General features: G+C 41.1%; 1 protein-coding gene across 7 annotated transcripts in view; it reads left to right on the forward strand.

Moving 5' to 3' along the window:
- The window catches only part of ANO1 (anoctamin 1), a 78,932-nt gene that overhangs the window by 11,542 nt on the left and 46,077 nt on the right, over positions 1-21,313 (forward strand). For 6 of the 7 annotated variants that reach the window (XM_065065544.1, XM_065065545.1, XM_065065542.1 and 3 more), the window contains exon 2: positions 8,425-8,491. The exons of the other annotated variant lie outside the window; for it this stretch is intronic. In XM_065065544.1, the coding sequence (XP_064921616.1) occupies positions 8,425-8,491 (67 nt within the window). The remainder of the gene's footprint in view (positions 1-8,424; positions 8,492-21,313) is intronic. 7 annotated transcript variants of the gene reach the window in all.

Raw genomic sequence — 21,313 nt, forward strand, 5'->3', positions numbered from 1 at the left:
CCAAAATTGCTCCAGTGAGTACAGATAAGAGATTCAAATTCAACCACAAAAATTCACATGACGGTGTTGTTTTTGCTTTGTGTTTTTCATGAGCTCCTACTTCAGAGTAAAGTTCAATCACTGTGTGATTTAAGCGCTCAATAATTAATTGCACAAATGTTCTGCTAGGTAAGAAGGTGAGCCCTGCAGTTCCCATTGACTGACACCCAGGGATGTGTCCTGAGATGGAGAAAACATGCACATAGTAGTGATGTTTCATTAAAACTCATCAGTTCTGGCTTCTCCAGTTCTGTGCTCACTGGAGCAAACCATGTGTCCTTTATTACAAAATTAGGAATTCATTTTTTTAGAGTTACTTCAGTTTCTCTGTTCTCTAATTTTATATGGAAACACTCAATTGTTTGTATATTGGAGACCATACGTGTCGAGTTCTTTGTTTTAGTTCATTGCTTTCAGCCTTGACACAGAAACCAAAAATTTCATCGAAGTTGTGGAGACAGATAGGGTTTTAATCTAAACCATATTAAAATAGAAACCCTCCATGACTACAGAGTTTCTTAGGGTTCAGCCATGAACTACCTCGTGCACTTTCTTTGAGAAAGCCAGAGATTTTTCTTCATAATCTGAAGGTGCATTTCTCTTCTGGTTGACTCAATACCCGCTCTCATACTGGATGATGGAGTCCTGTGAAGCAGTGTTGGGTTGGTGTTGGGATGCTCCAAGGAACAGTCTAGCAAGATGGCATGTCCTGGTTCCCCAGGCTATGGATTTGGTCACAGCATTGGGTAAGAAATGCTTTGCTCTTGTTACCTTCATGTTGCTCAAGTTGCATTAAGTTAAATGAAAATAGAAGTACATATTTGCAGTATGGAAAAGAGAGTTTCAAATATTCCTCAACAATAAATAGGTGAAGAAACAAAAGGGAATTTTGTGCTTAATTTGCTTTTGCCAAGGTTAGATGGATAAGATCTCTTCACCTGTCAGGCTGATGTGGTGTAGACAAGTTTCTGACACACAATTTGCACTCACTTAAACTCTTGTGTAATTGCACCCCCGGGGTGAACCTTCCAATGTGGAGTGTTTTTCCTTCCCGTTATCCATAGGCTTTCTATTTCAATAGCTGTAGCTTGCTTTATTTGCTTTGGTTTATTTTTGTTTTAAGTTTCTTCAAAGAAAAAAAATGCCAACATTCAACTGCAAATATTTTTCTTTAAATCTCTTTGAATGTTTGTGGTTATACTGGATGTTGCCACCACACGGAAAACTCTTTCGCATCACCCCCACGACAAAGCTTCTCTCCTGAACCCTCTTAGCATCCTTGCGCTACCTTATGCAACTTTAATAAGAATTAAAAATTCGTGGGAATGTACCCGCTCTGTAACCACATCAAAGCTGTGGTTGAAGTCCAGTTTGCAAACAAGCCCCAAAGTTGGCCGAATGCGGTTTTTCAGTTTTGATTTGATACGTTATATACAGACCCTACTTGCAACATTCAGCGGGGGCTGGAGGGCAGACCAAGTTCCCAAAAGCTAATCGCCGTCTGAACTGAGGCAACATCTCATTTATCCGTTCCTGTAACTTGTCCACATGAGTTGTTTTATCCTCCCTTTCACCGAAGCACCACGTAATTTGTCTGGTTTTAATATTGACCAGTAGTAATTTCTTAATGTGAAGAATATGCAGTGAAGGAAAATCTGTTTACAGTCCTTTGATAGATCACTTCCATCTTTGTTTGCATTTGCCAGTTTTATTGACTTCATTTTTAAAGAAAAATAATTACACGGAGTCTGGTTTTAGTCGAGGACTTTTCTGTTTTATGTGAAGAACGGACAAAGACCTGTCGCATCAGGAGAGTAAAATTAGGTGGGAAAAAATGTTCCTTCCCTTCAACAAATAAATCAAGTGCTTCCACGGTACAAGAATATACAGCAATGTAACATGTCTGGGTACTAAGGATAAGCAGACACATCAACAGAGGGAAATCTCCAACAAGTTTTAGGTATGTCACTTGGACATGGGATGTATCTTAGTAGACATTCTGTCACTTTTATTCCCTAATAACTTTTGACAAGAGACAGATAATACCGCAGAGTTTATTTTAAGGTAGATTGTTTAGTTTTGCGTCTGTTCTCTTTCTTCCTTTTTTTTTTTTTTTTTTTTTTCTGGATACTTTCTTGTACCAACAACAAAAAAATAGCACCCCAGCTATTTGTGAAGTTTGGGGATTTGGGGTAAGGAGCTTGGTTATATTTGGGAAGGAAGTGCTGGATGCTGTGGGGTGTCAGTTCCTCGGCTGGGGGAGTTGTGCCCCCCATTCCCATCCCTCTGCCACGTGCTGTATCCCTGGAGCTGGGAGGGAGTTTGGGGGCTACCAGGTCTTTATCTGCAGGAAAGAGACCAGAGAATCATATATAGAATCATAGAATCATTTTGGTTGGAAGAGACCCTCAATATCATCGAGTCCAACCATAACCTAGCTCTGGCACTAACCCATGTCCCTAAGAACCTCGTCTATATGTCTTCTAAACACCTCCCCCGAGCTGTCTCCAAGATTTATCTGGAAGAATACAGCTTTTTTCCTTGTTTTCTTTTCTTTTCCTTTCTGGATGCATGTTGTTCTTTGGTCAGGTGAGCACTTGGGAGTATTTTTGAGTCCTCCTGCAGCGAGCTGTGCAGGTGGAGGTCAGTCCCAGCCCTCAGGTCCCTGCAAGCCCCAGGCTTTCCCTGGCATGACCAAGCAGGCTCCCAAGCCATGTGCCTGCCCAAAGGCACATCAGATGTCTAAAAACACAAGATTATCTGAACGGTACTTGTGACCAAAAGGATATTTAAACATCGAGGCCTCCAAAAGAGAAAGGGTTTGTTTGTCAACCAGTGCCTGAGCATGCTTGGTGCACGCAGCTGGTGCTTTGCTGTCTCTTTGCTCTCACGGCACCGAATGCACCCTGAGAGGTGCTTAGCACCCCAAAAGGTGCGGGGTGCCCTTGTCTCCCACTGCTTCACGTGGTTTGAAGGAGTGGGGATGCAGAGAAAGAGCTTGGCAGCCGTGTGCTGCCTCTGGGGCTGGAGGATTGAGGACCAGAAGAAATGTCAGAATCCTCTTGGGACCAATGTGGGAGCAGAAGGGCCGTCCAGAGAGGCTGCACCTGGGAGGAAGGGGATATCTTTTTTATTTTTTATTTTTCTAGCTTTCCAACGTACACAGGCTGATTTGTTAGACATCTGTGGTATGATCGATAGATAAGGCATTGAAATATTTACTCACCAAGTTTAAAGGGCACAGAAATTCACTGTGAGAAACCAGCCGGAGTTCCCCGAGCCCCAGTCTGCCTCCAGACGTGTCTCACAGCCTCCTCTAAAAAGGGGGCAAGAAGTATCAACCCAAACAGAGCGAGGATAATTTGCCCCTCAAGAATTTTCTTTCAGGTTCAAGACACTGGAGTTCCAGGCTGGCTGCTTAAGTGTTGTTTGAAAGGCTGTTTTTGTAAAACACCTATCAAAGCCCTTCTTGAATCCAATAAACTCTTTGCATCGGTTGGTGCTTGGAGTTTGTTGGAGTTTGCCAAAGTTTGCATGAACAATTGTTACACTTGGTGTTTTCTGTGTTTTGGTGATGTTTTACAGAGTGGGAGAGTGCAGAACAGGATCAAAGAACTCTTTGTTGAAAAAGAGGAAAAGATCTGTCTTGCCTCACTGAATTTGTACAGTAAAATTATGAACTGGGACCATGAGGTTATAACTGCAGCATTTCTGAGCCTCCGCACCAATAATGTTTTGCTTTCCATCGGCTGTGGTTTTAGAAGCAGGGATCTTACAGCAATACCAGCTTTAGCTCATGAGATCTTGCTGCTTTCTCACCATTCTCTTGCTTGAACACTCAATCATTTATGAGTCTGCTACATGTAGCCTTCACCTTTCCTTGGACTTGGTTGCGTTACTTCTTTCCAGCCCAACTTATGCAATAATCATACAGCTTAAAATGACGATCCTGTTCTTCCTTACTCGACACATGTAAAACTTTAAGCCAAAACAAAAGTCCAAATAAAAGTGAACAGATGGGTGTGTGCATGGATGTCTAAAGCCTGCTACTACACTAAACCTTTCTGAGAGCACCTAAGAGAAGCTTATCCTTCAAACTTTATGAAGGAATAACTTGTAGACTGTTAACTTTTATTTTTCTAAGGGGTGGGGGCAACCATCAAGTAAAAATCTGTCTGGAGTAAGTGAAACTGATAGTCTCTAAAGTATGTGTTACAGTTTGGAAATGTCTGCGAGAGGCTGTCACTGAAAACGGGCCAAAAAGGGAGCCTGAAAGAAAAATTAGAAGGGGCATGGAATGTTATTAAAGCTATAATTATAAACACAAGAGGCACTCTGATATTATTGCTTTTCTTTAAAATTGCCATGCGAGTGGGAATTGCTGTCTGGGAGTTGACAGCACAGGATGCAAGAGCCCTTTGTCAGGGGAGGAGAGAAGATGCATGGTGTCTCACCAGATTTATGTGTTCAAATAATGAATTTGGACCTTAAGAGTTATGAACTGTAGGATTTCTAAGCCCTAATAGGAGTGTTTTCCCACTCACTGTAACTCAGCTCCAGTAGGCAGGTAATTGATTGAAAGAAATAACTTGTTGCCCCTTCCCTGGAAAATGTTTGACTCCTGACCAGTTCTGAAATGCAAAACCCCTGGTCTGCTCCCAGCATCACATAGTGTGTGAACATGGTCCATCATCCAGCATGTAGATGCAAATGTTTTGGAAAGGGCTTTAGAAAAGTATTTCCACCCTTGTTTTCCTTGGTACCAGCTGCTATTGCACCCTGAAAATAAAATGAGAGCTGATTCCTTTGCCTCTTAAGGAAAGGGCACGTTAAACCGATGTTCATGGTGGTGTGTTCAGATTTCATACCGTACTTGTTTGGGTGCTTTCAGAGATGTTCTATGGGATGATGGGCACCAAAGCTTCACCAAGGTCAAGGGATGGGCTGCGGCAGTAAATGAGTGATGTTGGTGCCGGGCGGGACCCACCGTGCAGGTCACCACCATGGTCTGTGTCCTGTCACCTGGGGCGAGAAGGTGCCCGTGTTGGTGGCCACGCTGCCAGCTCAGTGCGCGGGCAGGAGCAGCGGTGGCTTTGCAACGCTTACTCCATGTAATTAAACACTTGGGCAGCACCAGTGTGCAGCAACTGTTTTGAAAATAACACGATGGAAACGTGTCAGGACGCTTTGGTGGCAGTAAGCCCATGCATACTTGCAACTGAGAGCACCCTGTGTCCCCTTTGATGCCCCACTCCGTGCCCTCGTTTCAAATGACCTTAAGGTTGGCTGTGTTAATGAGAGCTGCTGGTTAATTTGTTTAACTTTGAAAAGCTGTAGTTCACGGAGCACGTATGTGATTTAGGGCCCAGGAGTAGCCCCATTCAATAGACTGGATCTGCTCATGTGTTATGCTCGTCCTTGGAGCCGTTAGTCTCTGTTCAGCAATGTAATTAAAACCACTCTTGGTGATGGGGGGGCAAGACGGGCTCTTCTCTATGCTCTGAAGTGTTTAAATTTAATGGCGAATTTAATAAACAGTCCAACAGGCACTGGCACAGGTTTATCCTGAAGGGCAATCCTGCCAGCATGTGCCGTTTTATAGTCTATATAGGGAGTGTCTTAAAAATTTAACTTCATGTTAATTCTTTGTGGAACTCGTGGATGTGTTCCAGTTGTGCTCTCAGTGCCCCCAGCTGAGGCTTTCACAGGAGTTTTGGACTTAAGAATATACAAAATGTAGATGGAAAATGCGGGGAGAAGTTATTTTCTATTGTTAATACCATTTTCAGAATTTGCATGGGATGCTGAAGATTATTATATGATTTTTTTTGGCGACACCTGAAGGCATCAAAGTCACGTCATGATAGTGAGAAATGCCCCTTTCTGGCTTGGCTGCAAAGTGAAAATGAAATGCATCACATGGATGTTATTTGTTGTATAAATGGAGGGATTGATTGATGGCTGTTGCTTTTGGATGTTTTTTTTCTCCCTGTGATGGCTTTTGTGTTCACTTCTTCCATTCTCTTGTGGTTTTAAAAAATCCTAAGATGTCTTTTTAGTTTTGTCTCACGTGACTTTCCAGTGAAGGGTGTTATAGAAGAATATTTTAGTGTTAGGTGGGAGTATAAGAGAAATGATACTTTTAGAGAAGCATGAATGGCTCCAAATTTCTGTCTTCTTGATTTGTGTTGTTATTCCTCATCCTTGTCACTACTGGAACACCAATGCTTTTCGAAATACCTTTTCGATTTTGTCCTTCAAGTCAGTCTGTAATGAACCAGACCCATCTAGCCTGAGAGATCTTCACTTGGCATCTGCAAGATGAATGGCCTGCTTAAACATGCACAGGTTTGTGTTTTCCTTGGGCAGGATGGATGTGCTTTGCCCTTAGTTGTACTTAACTTATTTTGAGTTTCTTTATAAAGAAAACCTTGTAGCCAAGTGGTCAGGGCAGGAGGCAGCAGTCTGACCCGGGCTGTACCCATGACTCAAATTGCACTGACTCAACAGGCACCTTGGCCAATCCAGGCTGCAAACTGAATTATTAAGAATGACTTCAGTAAAATTTTGCATTTGGATTTTAGCTCACATGAAGAAGTGATTTTAAAACTGTTTGCACAGGGGAGTTTTAACTGGGGAAAGTTGATTTTATTTTAATTTTTTTTTAAGTTTTTTTTCTTTAAATCTATGTTTGTGTTCTCCTCCACCGTGTATTTATTTTAAAATCTAGTTGTGCATCAACACATTCTCAATCTGAAATGTAGATCTTGGACTGAGATGGTTTAAATGTTTGAACTGGATCCAGTTTTAAAGTACTACAGTTATCTAAGAAGTACATCAAAGTTTCCTTCAGTGTTCATTTCTCATTGTTATCTGTTCTGGAGCACTGATTGTTTTTCAGTATAATGAGTGTATGTGTTACCATAAGTTCTCTTTCTGATCTTGCATCTGATGTTTACAGACAAGAATCTCATCCAGTATCTATGAAACTAAGATTTACTACGTCAAAAACAAACTTTTACCCTGATCCCACGATTCTAGATATTCAATCTGTGTACTGTAAAGTTACTCAGAAGTACTGGTTTGATTTTTCTTTGAATATGGGCACATATGGTTTGGGTGCCTCAGGGCACCCAAATGAGTTAATGGTATTTCTGTTCCCCTATGGCAGGTTTAGGTTGGCTGTGGCAGAACAGTTGATCATAGATCTAAAATAAATCCTGTTGATGCCAAACTGCCCCACCAAAAATTCCTTGAAACCTGAACCAATCAAGTGAGTGTATTTACCCTTCAGCATTTGATGTTAATTTTGCATGTGGTGCTAGCAGCTTTAAATCTTACGTTGTTAAACCAAACTTGTTGCTGCTTTCTGTTTGGAAAAGGATGTGCTCCCATGGCTTGGGATGAGAAACAGACAAGTGCAAAAGAGTCCATCTGGGCAGGAACAATTAGCTGGTTAAACAGCAGTCCCTCAGAAAAGGGTCTAGGAGTCATAAACTAAGCATAAATCTGCAATATTTTTTGTTCTAGGGAGCATGTTGGCACCTGCAATGGATCGTGTGGTAATAGATCATGTACTAATTCTGTTCAGGGCTGGAAAAGCACGACCTGGAGTACTTTACCCAGTTTCCAGTGTTGTTTTGCAAGAAAAGTGTGTATCATACAGCCTAAAGCCAAGAGGAGGGCAACAAAAATGAAAAGAAATCCAAGAAAACACATCTTAGAAGAAAGCAGTGGAAGAGAGACATTTGGCCAACATGGTTTGCAAACTTCCATTTGGGTTTCTAGGTAGAATTGTTGTTTGGGGGGGATATTGATTATCCTTTTCCTGTTCTGAGGTGCCCTGTGTTAAGGCTGAAAATCGCTTGTAACTCAGAGGGAAAAGTCCACGTTACAGGAGGGGAAAGGGAATAGTGGGAAACCCTGGGTGCGTGGCCTCCGTGCCAGCTGCTTTCAGGAACTCCTGGGTCATCATGTCCAAATCTTTGCTATTTTGGGCAACCACATCACAGAATCCCATTCATAAATTTCTCAAGCACCATTATAAAAATAGTTTATTTATTTATTTATTTATTTTGCTCTGTTTTGCTCTGATATGAACCTCATGCCTCTAATGCGGAGCCTCTCCTCTAATTATCATCTTTGAGCATATTAAACATTGATATAGTCACATGTGCGCATTTTTTGTTCTTCGTTGCCCTTTGGTGTCTTGACTACCTGACTGGGGAGGTGGGATAGAGGGTAATGAAGGAGCAGTTTTCTAACTTAAAACACCCAAGTTCTTTTATTATTGTCTTCTAGAGAGATAAGCTACTTTCTCTCCATCACTGCCACCATCCCCTTGGTCATTTTGCATGTTTAAATCTGAGTTTGTTTCTGAAATAGGGGGTGATGAGTCCTGCAGGCAACATCCCAGAGAAACGCTGCTGTTGCTGTTTCATCTTTACTGGAGGTACTTTGCTTGATATATCCTATATTGTCATTTGCCTTTTTCTGAGCTACACCCCTTAGAGAGATGGTTGTACTGTGATAAGTGAGACATAAGGAAGGAGTCCTGAAGTATCAGCTAGACAGAGCTAGCATGTGATACCCCTGGAGAAGATTAGGAACAGCCTGTGTTCGAGAAGAAACCACGTTCCCCTGTGCTCAGAGCCCTGATGGGCTCATAAAGGAATTACAGTAATAGGAAAGATATTTTTGTGGGTGTTCCTTGAAATCGAGAAGTCCCATTGCTTTTGGGCACAGGGTGGACAGGCAGTGTGTGTACAGTTTTATCAGAAGGTGTTAGCTGTGAGTTGGTGTGACACTTTTCTGCTATTCTGCTCTGAGATCGCCTCTGCTACCAGCAGAGACTAGAAGTTCTAAACAGAAAACGCATCCCAAGAACAAGATGCAGGTGCCCAGAGAAGTGTTGCATTAGCAGGTTCTTACACCATCATGGGGGTGCTCAGGCAATCCAGCAACTTGAAGTTGTTACCTACAGTAAAACAAACATCTGATTGATCTGCAAGAAAAAAAGAGGTTCACAAAGTTGTCCCTTAACTGACATGGAAGAGAGGAACTGATGAGATTTTCTAGGGATTGAACAAGAAAAATCTCAGCTGTTTTTTGGAGGGGAGGGTCCTGAGGCAGTAGTATAAAGACTCAGAAGATTCTCAGCTAACCACCCTTCAGCTCTTCCAGTAGAGAGAATTTCACATCCTCGTTGTGTACAACTAATCCAGTTTCAGAGAGGTGCTTTGTGAAGGAGTTTAAGCAAGAGATCAGATTTAGGAAACTGAAGAAATGTTTGGTTGGGTGTGGCTTACCATATTGTAAGAATATTTCACGCATTCTGAAAAGTTCAAGGAAAATATTATCATCAGGAGGACCTGAGCAAAAACAGTCTTGTCTTTGGTACCTACAAAGTAAGGAGAAGGCAGAACTGTCAGTAAATGATAAAACCAATAAGTGTCCTTCCACAAACCAGAAGAGACTACAGCTCAAGGGCAGGACAGACCTCATGCCAGCAGTGGGGATCTTGATGTGTTTTTGGACTGCAGGAGCTTGGGGTCCCAGCTTAACCTGCCAGCCATGAGCTCTGTGACCCATGAGGACACAACCAGTGTCCCTCCTTGGGTTCCTGATGGTGAAACAACAAGGCTCCATTCAGAAGGGCAGAGTTTTAAAAGGTCATTGCTGGGGGGAAATTTTTATCTGCTGAACTGAATCAATATTTCGCAATTTGTAAGTCTTACAACCATGTGGTGTGCCCCGGTGATCTGGTTGGATTAATGAAAGATAAATGGGTGTCTGCACAAGATCATCCCCTTTCCCCCCCCTTTTTTTTTTCATAACACATAGGTTTCCTAAGGCATAGTAGCAGCACGACCATTCACTTTGGTGCGGCTGCTACTTTGCGTTTCCATATTTAAACAGTACTCCAGAATGTTTATTGAAGTGGGTAACTGATACACCATCCAAACCTCTGAGAATCGCACCATAAATTTCCCAAATAAATAGGCATAAGGAGAGAAGCCAAACAGGATACAAGCACTAAAATGCCTCAAGATGCGTCCTTTTCTGTCAAACCAGCAAGCAACTGTTTTACTATGAAATATGGCATTTCAGTAACAGTTTTTCCTACAACTGGCTGATTTTTGGTGCTTGGCTTCTTAAATCTTGTTTAAAAGGTCACAGGCCGAGTCCCTTCTAAGAGCCTGAGGGCTGATGAGCAAGCTGAAAGATTAGCAGGGAATGTAGTTGATATTTTCTTGTCCAGGGAAATCCCCACAGAGCGCTGCAGGAATTGTTACACTGGCTGGAGTAGGTACGATAAGGCATTTTTTAGTTTTGCCGGAACATCACGTTCAAGGGTGACAGAGCTGGTCTGTAGATATTTTCTCCTGTGAGAACTGATGCTCCAAAAGCTTTGACCTTGGTCAAGTTGTACCTATGCTTTTACTTGCTCTGAATTTGAGTAGCATTAGAGCATCCAGCCTTCCCCAAAGTACAATTATGTGATATACTATTGCAGGACATTAATCAAGAAGACTTTTTGAAGTTATCTTGAAGCATCTTGTTGGACTGCTTTGTCTGGAGATGTGCCATGGTGGCATTCACTGTCCTTCCTCTGGTCACAAGGGCTTTGTGGCCAAGAACCAGCCCGCAGGTGGGCAAGGCATAAGGAATACGAACTGTTGATCTGAGTTATAAATGCTTCATGAAGGAGTATAGGAATACAGAATCATAGAATCATTGCATATTTTTGGTTGGGAAAGATGCTCAAGATCAACAAGTCCAACCGTTAGCCGAACACTGTCACTAAACCATGTCCCCAAGAATGTCATCTACATGGTTTAGATAGAGACAAAAGTTATCAGGAAAGAAATCGTAGTTTCATATAAAGAAAAATCATCCTCGTTAAAATTAGGTAAAGCAAATAAAAAGATTCAGAAACATAACGTGTTTGTAATGTTGCAGTATTTCTTCATGTAAGTGTGCAGTTATTGATAGGGGTGCAGTTATTATCCACTGTTTGGGGACACAGATATCCTTTATGTATGTATTAGTGGTATACAAAATACTTATACTCCATCCTGCTCTCTTCGTGGCTGCTGGAGGAGCTGTGTAGACAGAAGCTGTTACCCGGGGAGAAGGTCTGGCATACTGCACACGCACAAACACACAGAGTAGATGGCTTCTTACAGGCTATGAAGCCCGGGAAATCAACTGCATGCCCATTTTATCCCAAACATACCTGCTCCAGTATTGCCAAAAAACAAATTTGCATCACTTGGAAGGTCATTTTCTTTTTCTCGAGGTTTTATCATGTGAAACAGGACCACACGCAGGCGTTGGCTCGGGGGCCGGCTATGGGTGATGCTCTGGTGAGGTCCTGCCTCTCTGTACATCTTCACCCAGCAGCTGGGGAAATGAAGGGGTCCTTGATCTGGCCTTGGGCTGGAGAGTGACAGTGTGAACATCAAAATGTGCACCCCCTAGGAAGTTTTTTTCAACAACTGTGACTCGTTCAAATATTTTCAATATCGTATGCTTCTCAAATTAATGCTTTGTGCAGCAGCTGATCCAGGGTTACAACACCTGTTCTGCCGTAACCACTGTTGCTCTATCACATCACTTCACAGAATATCTCCAACACATAGACATAAAAAATAGCAACAGCTATGGGTTCCAGACATCCCAAAGGTTAGAAAAGCAGACAGTTCAAGGACGTTACTCAGGAGCTCCATTACTCCATTAGATTTGAAATCAGTCACAATTGCACCACCTTCATTTATATTTACCTACTTGCCCCCTATTCCTTTAAATACCAGTAATTACATAATTACTGTGGTCGGGAAGAATAACTTTTTTTTCTTTTAATCAGCAATAAATTAATTGCAGGTTTACAAGTAATCACTTCAAGATAATATGTGAAAAGCTTGAATACTTTTTTTTTTAAATGAAAAAGACAGAGACTATTCCTAAGATAGAAATCTGGCTGGCAACAATGTATCATCATGTTTTGTAAACTGGTTGAGCTAACTAACCAACATAGAGTATGTGTTATTAAAAAGCAATCAAGTTTGCAAATAGCAGTGTACCATATATTTTGACAAAGTTTGTGGAATAACAGATGTACTAAAGGACATTATCTAAAGGAATCCCTTTTCTAAATATTTTGGTAAGCCAAGATTGTTTTTTAATGCAGAGTATTGTTTTTCTAAACGTTTCAATGCTTGAAGATAAGCAATATATTGAAGTTGAATTCAATTTTTGTAGGATTCCATTCCATTGTTTAGGATTTTTTTCACTGGCCTGATAAACATTTACTAGAAAAATGAGCAGAACATTTTCCTTTTTATTTTTAATTTTAAAAAAGACAGCAAGTGCAATATTATTCTGCTAACCCAAACGGAAAAAAACCCTACAATAAAACATAGTTTTTAGCTTAGAATCTTAATCACAGTCTAGAGGAAAATAAAGTCCTCTCTTAAATTCTAGAATGAAACCTTGGCCCTCTATAAATAACGCAGTGACAACATCTTCCGTGTCTTTCTCAGGAAATATGAAAACAAATAATGTTTTCTCTCTTTCTCTCTGTCTGCATCGATGTCAAGTTCTTGCTTTTGGCAGGAGTTGCCGATTCCTTTCTTACCCAGCGTATCTCCAGCCAGGCCATCACCGAACACATGGGCGTGATGCATTTTTATCCGCTTCATGGTTACATTTTCCTCAAGTCTCCTCACTGTGATGGTTAAAATACCTTTTGACCATTAATTATGTGGGTGACTCCTTGCTCTCTGACGAGGAGCAGTAAGTTTTCTGTGCAATGTAAACATTGCTTAAACGTTATGTCAGAACTGTAGATATAATTAAAAAAAGATAAAACGTTTCTTGGTGGAGCCTTATATTGTGCAGATCAGGAGCAACCGATGGACCATAATGGAATGGACACAACGCAGGAATTAAAAGAATGTTTGGCTACGAAAGAGTTGTACTGTTTGCAACTATATAACTTTTAGATTTTTGGTTTGGTGGGTCATAAGTTTATGGTGCTCTGAGTTGTTTTCCCAAAGGAGGAGGATTTGTGCCTTCGGATAATCTCAGCTTTTTAGTCAGTTTGTCCCCTGTTACAAAACCTACCAGGCAGCCCTTTACACTTAGGCTGGGTCTTGTCTGCTCGTTCGATATAAAGATGTACTAGATAGTAAAGACTCAAAAGGTCTTTAAGGAAGAGACTTGGTGAGCCTGGGCTTGGCGCTGCTGTCATCATAAGCTTCCCTACCGAGGGCAAAACTGCAAAGAATGCAAATCTCTGCTCAAACATTTCAAGTGTGCCTTTCATCTGGGGGGCTCGAAATGCAGGATCAAGGCATTGGCCCTGTCCTTCCTCTTGCCAGCACTGTTTTCGCTGATGGATTGGTTTTCTGCTCCAAGAATTTTGCCACCCAAGATGGGACCACCAGGAATCCCACAGAGGAGTATCTTATTTTCCTGTAGGATGTGTTTCTGCATCCTCTGGCACAGGGCAGGCTCACTGGCCGGGATGTGGCTCCTTCCCAGAGCATCAGCTTCTTTGTGGCACTCAGATCTCAACTCTTTCTTAAAAACAAGTAGGACTATCTGGTTGCATAGTCACTTCTTAGGTCTTCTCCCTCTGGTATCTCTCAGTTTAGTTCATGAAGACTGGGGAACACAGGAAACGGTGTTCTCATAGATAGACAAGAGTTATTAGAGCTTTTCACCCCCATCAATTTGAGTTCACTTGCTCAGGGAAATATTGTTCCAATTGCCAGTGCAACTTAGCAGTTAATTGTCATGCAGCAATGTTGTTCTGCATCCAAGTTAAAACTGCAGGGGTAGGAAGAAAACTTGCTAGAACCAAGCTTTTGCTCAGTGCAGGGTTTTGGTTTTATTTTGTAGAATCATAGAATCATTTTGGTTGGAAGAGACCCTCGAGATCGTGCAGTCCAACTATTAACCTAACACTGTCACTAACCCATGTCCCTAAGAACCTCATCTCCTTGTCTTTTAAACCCCTCCAGGGATGGTGACTTGACCGCTTCCCTTGGGCAGCCTGTTCCAATGCCCAACAACCCTTTCCAGGAAGAAATTTTTCATAATATCCAACCTAAACTTCCATGGTACAACTTGAGGCTATTTCCTTTTGTCCTGTTGCTTGTTACTTGGGAGAAGAGACCATCACCCTCTGTGCTCCAAGCTCCTTTCAGGAGGCAAGAAGGTCTCCCCTCAGCTCCTGTTCTCCAGGCTGAACCGCACAGGTCCCTCAGCCACTCCCATCACACTTGTTCTCCAGAACCCTTACCAGCTCCGTTCCCTTCTCTGAACCCACTCCACCACCTCAAGATCTTTCTTGATGTGATGGACCTAAAACTCCACAAAGTATTTCCGGTGCAGCCTCGAATAGCACAGAGCTGGAGGCTGCACTGGGGCCTTGGATGAGTATCACCAACCACCATCTCGCTATCAAATTGGCTCCACCTGCTTTGGCACACCCAGATAACATATATAAGGTGGCACTCTGCCATATGGAACCCAACCCCACCCAGAATGACTGGCTCTTTCAGCGCGAACATAAAGAGCTGCGGTTACTGAACGTGGTGACTGTAGTCAAAACATGTTTATCAGGTTAGCAAAACCTTCTGAGACATCCCTGCCTAAGCCTATGCGGTCTCAGTGGCCTCATGAATTTGATGTGTGGAAATTTAAACACGAGTGCAAATGTTAAAAGATTAGGACTTTAAATGGACTTAAATGCTCTTAGATCAAGAGCACCTTTGCCAGTCACTTTATTCTGTGGGCCCAGCTGCAGGTTGCAGTCTGTGGCTGGTATTTTGACACTAAAACTCATAATCTTTGGATCCTCATTTTCGTATGGTTGGTATAAGGAGCTATTTGTTAAAGCCTGATAAAGGAACATATACTTAATATTTTAAACATATTTGGAGGTCTTTCAAAGCTGCTGTGCAAGTTTAGATATACATTGTCCCAATACACACCAATATTCTCCCCCAGTCTCTTTGTTCCTTTCATTTTTCTGTTCCTATTGGTAAAAACTGCCTTTCCTTGGAACACACAAACAAACATAATTAGTATTGCAACCCTCCAAAACGTAACTAACAGGATTCCTTGAGCACAGGTTCAGTGTATCTTCCATATCCAGTCCATCCTCTTGCTCCCATCATACATATAATTTAGGATATGGCATTGCAGAATACGCTCAAGAAAGTCATCGGTATGTGTTTTGGAAGTCAGCAGTAATTCGTGAGAAAGAGGATTATGGCCTTTTGTCCTGATGCATTTCAGTGGATCACACCAGTGTTTCTGCTCTCATTCAAATATAAAATGCAAAAAAAAAATATTGCAAGAATTATTCTGTGCACATATCAAAGTAACTAGGAGCAGAATTTTGCTCATTTTGTCTATTTTGCTCTGAAGTGCTGTCAAAGTACAGAAATCAGTTATAAAACTGGAGTTGCAATTTGCAAAGAATAGTCTGCATTGGACCTCATTACTTTAATGCTTTCTGTGGAATAGCAACAGGAGGAAATCTGAAATATTCTTCCAGTGACTGGTAGAAGGGCGCTTGATTTAAGTATTTTAGAAATATACCTGAAAACAGACTGACTTAATTAAGTGTTAAATAGCTGTTGGTAGTTGGGGCACAAAAGTGCAATTTATCTTGGGTGGGGAAGGCTTTGTCTGCTTTTATAAAATATGGGATTTTCCAGGGCCTAAATAAATGGGCAGTATGAATCTTGTTGTGGTGGAATTTATATTTTCTGGCCCTTTATGTGCTGTTGAAAGTGCAATTTCAACCTAAACATTCATTTTACTATCAATATGGTTTTTTTGGTAATTTGCTCTTGGTTTTTAGATTCCACATTTCACAAGGGTTGTGTCAGATTAGATGTGTTCAAGCCTAGGGCTACCTACTGCAAACAGGGTAAATCAATCTTTAAAAACAAAAATAGAAGGGCAGAAATAGAAATGATGTCATAGTTGTCTGTCCTTCTAACCTTCTTTTAACATGTTGCGGATAATAATAGATCAATAACTTTAAAGCTGTAGACAGCCTTCCAGGAAAGCTGCAGCCCCACTCCAGAGACCCACCATTGTTAAGTCAGTACTGAGAAATATAACTAAGCAATTCCATGTTTCAAATAATCCTACTGGGAGCTGAATTTTTTCCAGCTATGTGACAGGAGTTGGTTTTCAGGCTCGTAAATACTGGACATAAAGTCTCTGAATGGGCCATTCAGCCTAACACTAAGTGCTAACAAAGTTGTCAGTGCCAGCTATATTAAGGTTCTCCTGCTTTAAAAGTATTTCTATTCTGTATAGATAGCTGTCCTTGGAATCCAATTTTTATTTCACTGCTCTTTTTTGTGTTTTTTTTTTTAATGGATTGGATCACAATCTCCTGTGTGCTTCATTAAGGTAATACCCTGTACAGTCCTAGGCTAGAGCCAAGTTTTAAAATAAATGCAAAAGCAAAGATGGGCGAGTTCCAGGGTGTCCTGCTTGGTGCTACAGGAGATTAAAGGGGCAGAAAGTCATCTAAGTCATCTCTGTGGATGGGTGGACAGAAGATGTTGACATCTCCGAAAGCATTAATCTTGCCCAGGGGTAGATGCATTAATCTTGCCCAGGGGTAGGTCCGTTGCCTTTTACAACCACCCTTTGCCCATTCAAAAGTATTAGCGCAACCTCCTGCATTTACAGGAGCGCGGCTAAAGACAACATCTGGCTGTTTGCAACTGGAGAGGCAAGGGCAAATTTAAATCCAGCAGTCACAGATGTGGATCTAATCAGTGCTTAACTTCTGGACATGGAGCGGAACAAAAGTTCAGGACATGTCCGAGCACTCCTTGGAGAGTAACTGTGGTTCCTGACCGGGCTCTTGGGCTCGGGCCAGCGCCTCGTAAACAGGTGTCAGTGTCCCAAAAAAAGAAGTCCCCGCGTTGCCAGCAGTGGGTATCCTCGCTGGCGTGCCCGCGGGAGAGCTCCACGGGCCAGGAGGAATGACCCATAGGTCAGCGATGAGACATGCTGATGGGGTGGCATCTGAGGCTTCCTTGACATTTGCCTTGCCTTATTTTTCCCGAGGACGAAGCAGGGATTTGGGGCTCCAAATCTGACAAGCTTTCCATATATCAGTGAGTGAAAGAAAGAAAGAAAAGGCCAAAAAAAAAGCAGCAGTGATAGGTGAGTCACTTGTGAGAACTCTTTTTTTGTTGGTTTGGCGTTTTTTGTCTTCTTAGCCTGAGGATTAACCTGTAGCTTTGAATTTGGAAGATATAGAAAGTAAAGAAATGGGTAAGAATGTGCTGAGGGAGGATTCTGCTGCTAGGGGGCAATATATAGTAAGCAAAAACACACTAAGGCATTTTCTCTTAGTATCTACCAAGTTTTTTTTAAAAAAAGAATGCAAACTCAAAAAAAACTGATGTATTGTATTGGCCAGCATCTCTTCTGCAGAAAGAGTATAGTATAAACGAAACATGCAACTTATATTTATATGTGTATGCATTGGGTATTTTTATGTATATATCTGTGTGTGTGTGTGACGTTCTCAATGTTTCCTCCTAGTCTCGGGAGGGTCATTACCAGCTCTGGGACCCGTGCACAGAACTTTTACTTGATAATTCATATGAAATAAATGTTTTCAGTTTAAAGACTCTAAATCCCATCCGCTACTATTTCAGAAGCTTTTGTGAAGAACTAGTGTCACGGCTCCTTTAAAACTATTTGCTCAGACAACTTATGCTGCACGATTCTTAATTTTTCATCCTAATTTCTATTACAATTTATATAATGCAAAAAGATAACAATGCGGACATTGGAAAGTCTTAAATCACATGGTCTTGTAACGATCCCTCTGCATCTTTGAAAACAACTGGGACGGCCCACTTGAATGTCTTTATGGCTTTTTTGTTCTGGCCACTTTCTTAAACATACTGCCTAAAAAAGAGAACAAGGGGAGATAAGAAGAGCCAGTTATTGATTTCAGGTTGAGCAGTGAAATGTTTGTTTGTTTATTCATATATACTCATGCTGACTTGGTGATGCTCATTTTAGAATTAGTGTTTCTTTAGGAACTGCATTGTGTGAAAGTAATTTTCCATTTATTTTAAAGAGAAAATAATTTTTGCCTGAAAATATCCAGTGTTTATACATGATTATGACTAGAAGTTAGTTGATCAAGTCTGAGAGTAATAGCAGAGAAAATAAACCCATTTATAGAGCACATTTTCAGTTCTGGTTCACCTGGTAGCCAAAGTCCAATAAGAAGCATTGTCTAAATGAGTTAAGGTGCCAAATTCCTGTGATGGAAAATCTATTGTTGACTAATTTGTGTTAATTTTTGCAAGAGAGCTGGAGGACTTCTACAGCTGCAACCAAAGGCTGAACAAAGGAGCAGATGTTTGCAAGCTTGAGGGCGTTTTAAATTAATTTATCAGCGTACAGAGAAATAATTTCAGACTGGCCAGGATATCCCTAACTTTACTGCGGTTTGCAAGGTCATGGTAGCATCTCTGTGCTCTGAATTGCAGCTGGTGGCTCAGTGTAGATCCAGAACATCCCAAGATCTCTGGGAAAGCTCCCCCAGAGAGCACAAAGGTAGATTGAGAGCTGCTGCAAACATCTGTTTCTATGTCTTCATTTTCTTGCTCTCCCATGTTATCTTGCTCCTAACAAAGAAAAATAAAGGACAGGTGTTAAAAAATATATATGGCCACATACTCTACATAACTTCCTAAACACAAGTGCTGTCTAACTGCTTTTTTTTCTTCTATACCACCTATGAAAAAATAAAATTATTATTAACAGCAAATATGAGAATTACCTGGGAGTGCCTGTGCTAAGGAAGGTGGAAGTTCTGTAGGTGTCTGATGTTCACTAAACCATTTCTCAAGCCTGGTCTGTGGTTGGGATTGAAATCAGTATCAAACACTTTTCAGCATTCTGCAGTGTTGCAGAATGTGTGTGTTTTGAGACAAGGAATGTGCTAAAGGATTTCATGATATATTGTATCCTTGGCAAGGTGTTCTGTGATTCATAGCAAATACTGGGAAATGACAAAGCAATACATAATAAAGTATAGAAGTGTTGAGTTGGGTCCAGGAATATTAGGAACCTTTTCTATCTCAAAATCCATGAGTTTCTGACCAACGTCAGCTGTGGATATGGAAAAGAAAGGGCTGATAGGTTATATGAAATACTTTGTGCACCTCTTTGAGTCTTTCTTGTAGTGTTTTCTGATTAGTAAATAGAAGAGAGTGGGTTAACTAATGTCAGAAGGCAGCAAAGCTGGTGATTTTCACAATGCTCTCCTCTTTCAGCTCTTAAGAAAGACATTAAGATGTAACTCTAGCTGAATTAGCACATTAACGTGCTTTGTGCTGTTCATATTATGTCTATCTTAAATAAATATCATAAATAGTTCTGAACATGAATTTATTTTGAGGTTAAATTATTGTCCTTGTTTAATATGATTAATGTAAAACAGAGATTCATGTTTTTAAGTCTGTATAATACTCTGTTCCATACCAAAAGATATTTTGTGTTCCACAACAGAATGCTTTGACCTTTGCCAAATCAGCATAAGTGAACTAGTGCATTTGTAATTACCAAAGTGGTTTGGATGGCTTTACTTAGTATTAAATCCTGACATCATTTTTAAGTACAGAAATCAAACTTGTTGCAATTAAGATTGTATCAATAAAGTTCTCGCGTTTCATCTCTTTTCCAGTAGCCATAATAAACCAAAATGGTGTGATTCATTGCCTGCCTTCAGTATTTGTTCTTTCCGATATTGCCAGGCTACCGATGTGTAAACAAATGTAAATATATGCTTGCGGATGGGTGATTGTTTGGACTTGCACAATAGGACTGAATCACTTGAGCAGGTCTCCTTGCTCTGTGCTGTGGACTTAACAAATGCTGCTCAGAAATGCAGCCCCAGAACACAGGGAGCTCCTTTGGACTCAGTGAAGCTTGTGATTTTCTGCTTTAAACATACTCCTGATTGGAATTTTTAAACTAGTACTGTTCATTTCACAGCTCCATTATGAGATATACAAAATATTCAGAGTCATAGTCAGCAAAAGGTGCTTCTCTTCTAATATCCTCTGTTACCTGCTGAAGTAACTGGCCTTTATTTAGTAAAAGGAAAAAGGACAGGGGACTCCTACAGAATTTAAGCTATTGTTTTTAGAAAGTTATTTTGGGCATTCTTCCAAATAAAAACACAGGTTGCTATGCTTACAAAGTTCCAAAACTTGCTTTATTATTATGTATTTTACAGCTATAGAATAAAATATTGAATACATAGGATCCTGTAGCTCATTGCATGTGTATCTCTTCCCATGTGTTCAGGGATTGTGTATTTATATGCATGTGTATGTTGGAGAAAAGAGAACGTACACGCGTAGCAAACATGCTTGTTGCTTCCACAAGAGAGCTCATATTTGGCTGCATCTGTGTATTACCCCATAAAAAGCTTCTTTAACTTATTACAAATCATTATTCAAGTGATTTACTGGGATTGAGGATGCTGCCCCAAGGCTGCAAGTGTGGCGTCTTTTCTGAGAAAACTATGTGACAATTTTAAAGAAAAGCCCAAACCTGCAGCACAGATGTGCAGAGAGGTGGGTGTACATGCTGCGGGCATCAAATATGTAAGGAGAACTGCCGCCCAGATTTTATGCAAAGGTGATGGTGTTAATGAGCGCTGCAGTTCCTAGGAAAGCAGGCAGCTTTAGGCAGATTTCCCAGATACAAAAACTGAAATTAGGATGCACAAATTTATGGTGTTGATGAGTTCCGGAGAAGCATGACTATTAATTTCAGAGAAGTGTGGCTTTCATAAGAATAATGTTATCTTAATCTGATAAGCCTGAGAAATGTGACAAAGCCTTGGCCTCACCTTCCTCCTCTGCTGCTGCGGGTTGTTGTCCAAGCTCACTCACCCATGTCGCCATGAAGAACCTGGACTTCAGGTTTGTGTGGTGCCCTCCCAGCATTAAAGTTGGGTCAAGTTGCTTGGCAGTGTGTGCAGTCAAGCTCCCACCACTTCCAGGCCTTGATGAAGATCTGCAGCTTTGTTGAGCCCTTTCTCCATCATGTGATCCCTGTCATTAAAGAAATAAGTTGTTCTGTTTTGGTTTTTTTGTGATATTTTTTGTTTGTTTTGTTGTTTGGGGGTTTTTTTTATGTCTAGTGATAATTTCCCTGGTTGCAACTTGTGTCTGTAGCCTCCCAT

This window comes from Columba livia, chromosome 5 (assembly GCF_036013475.1).
Source record: "Columba livia isolate bColLiv1 breed racing homer chromosome 5, bColLiv1.pat.W.v2, whole genome shotgun sequence".
Classification (NCBI taxonomy): Eukaryota; Metazoa; Chordata; class Aves; order Columbiformes; family Columbidae; genus Columba; species Columba livia.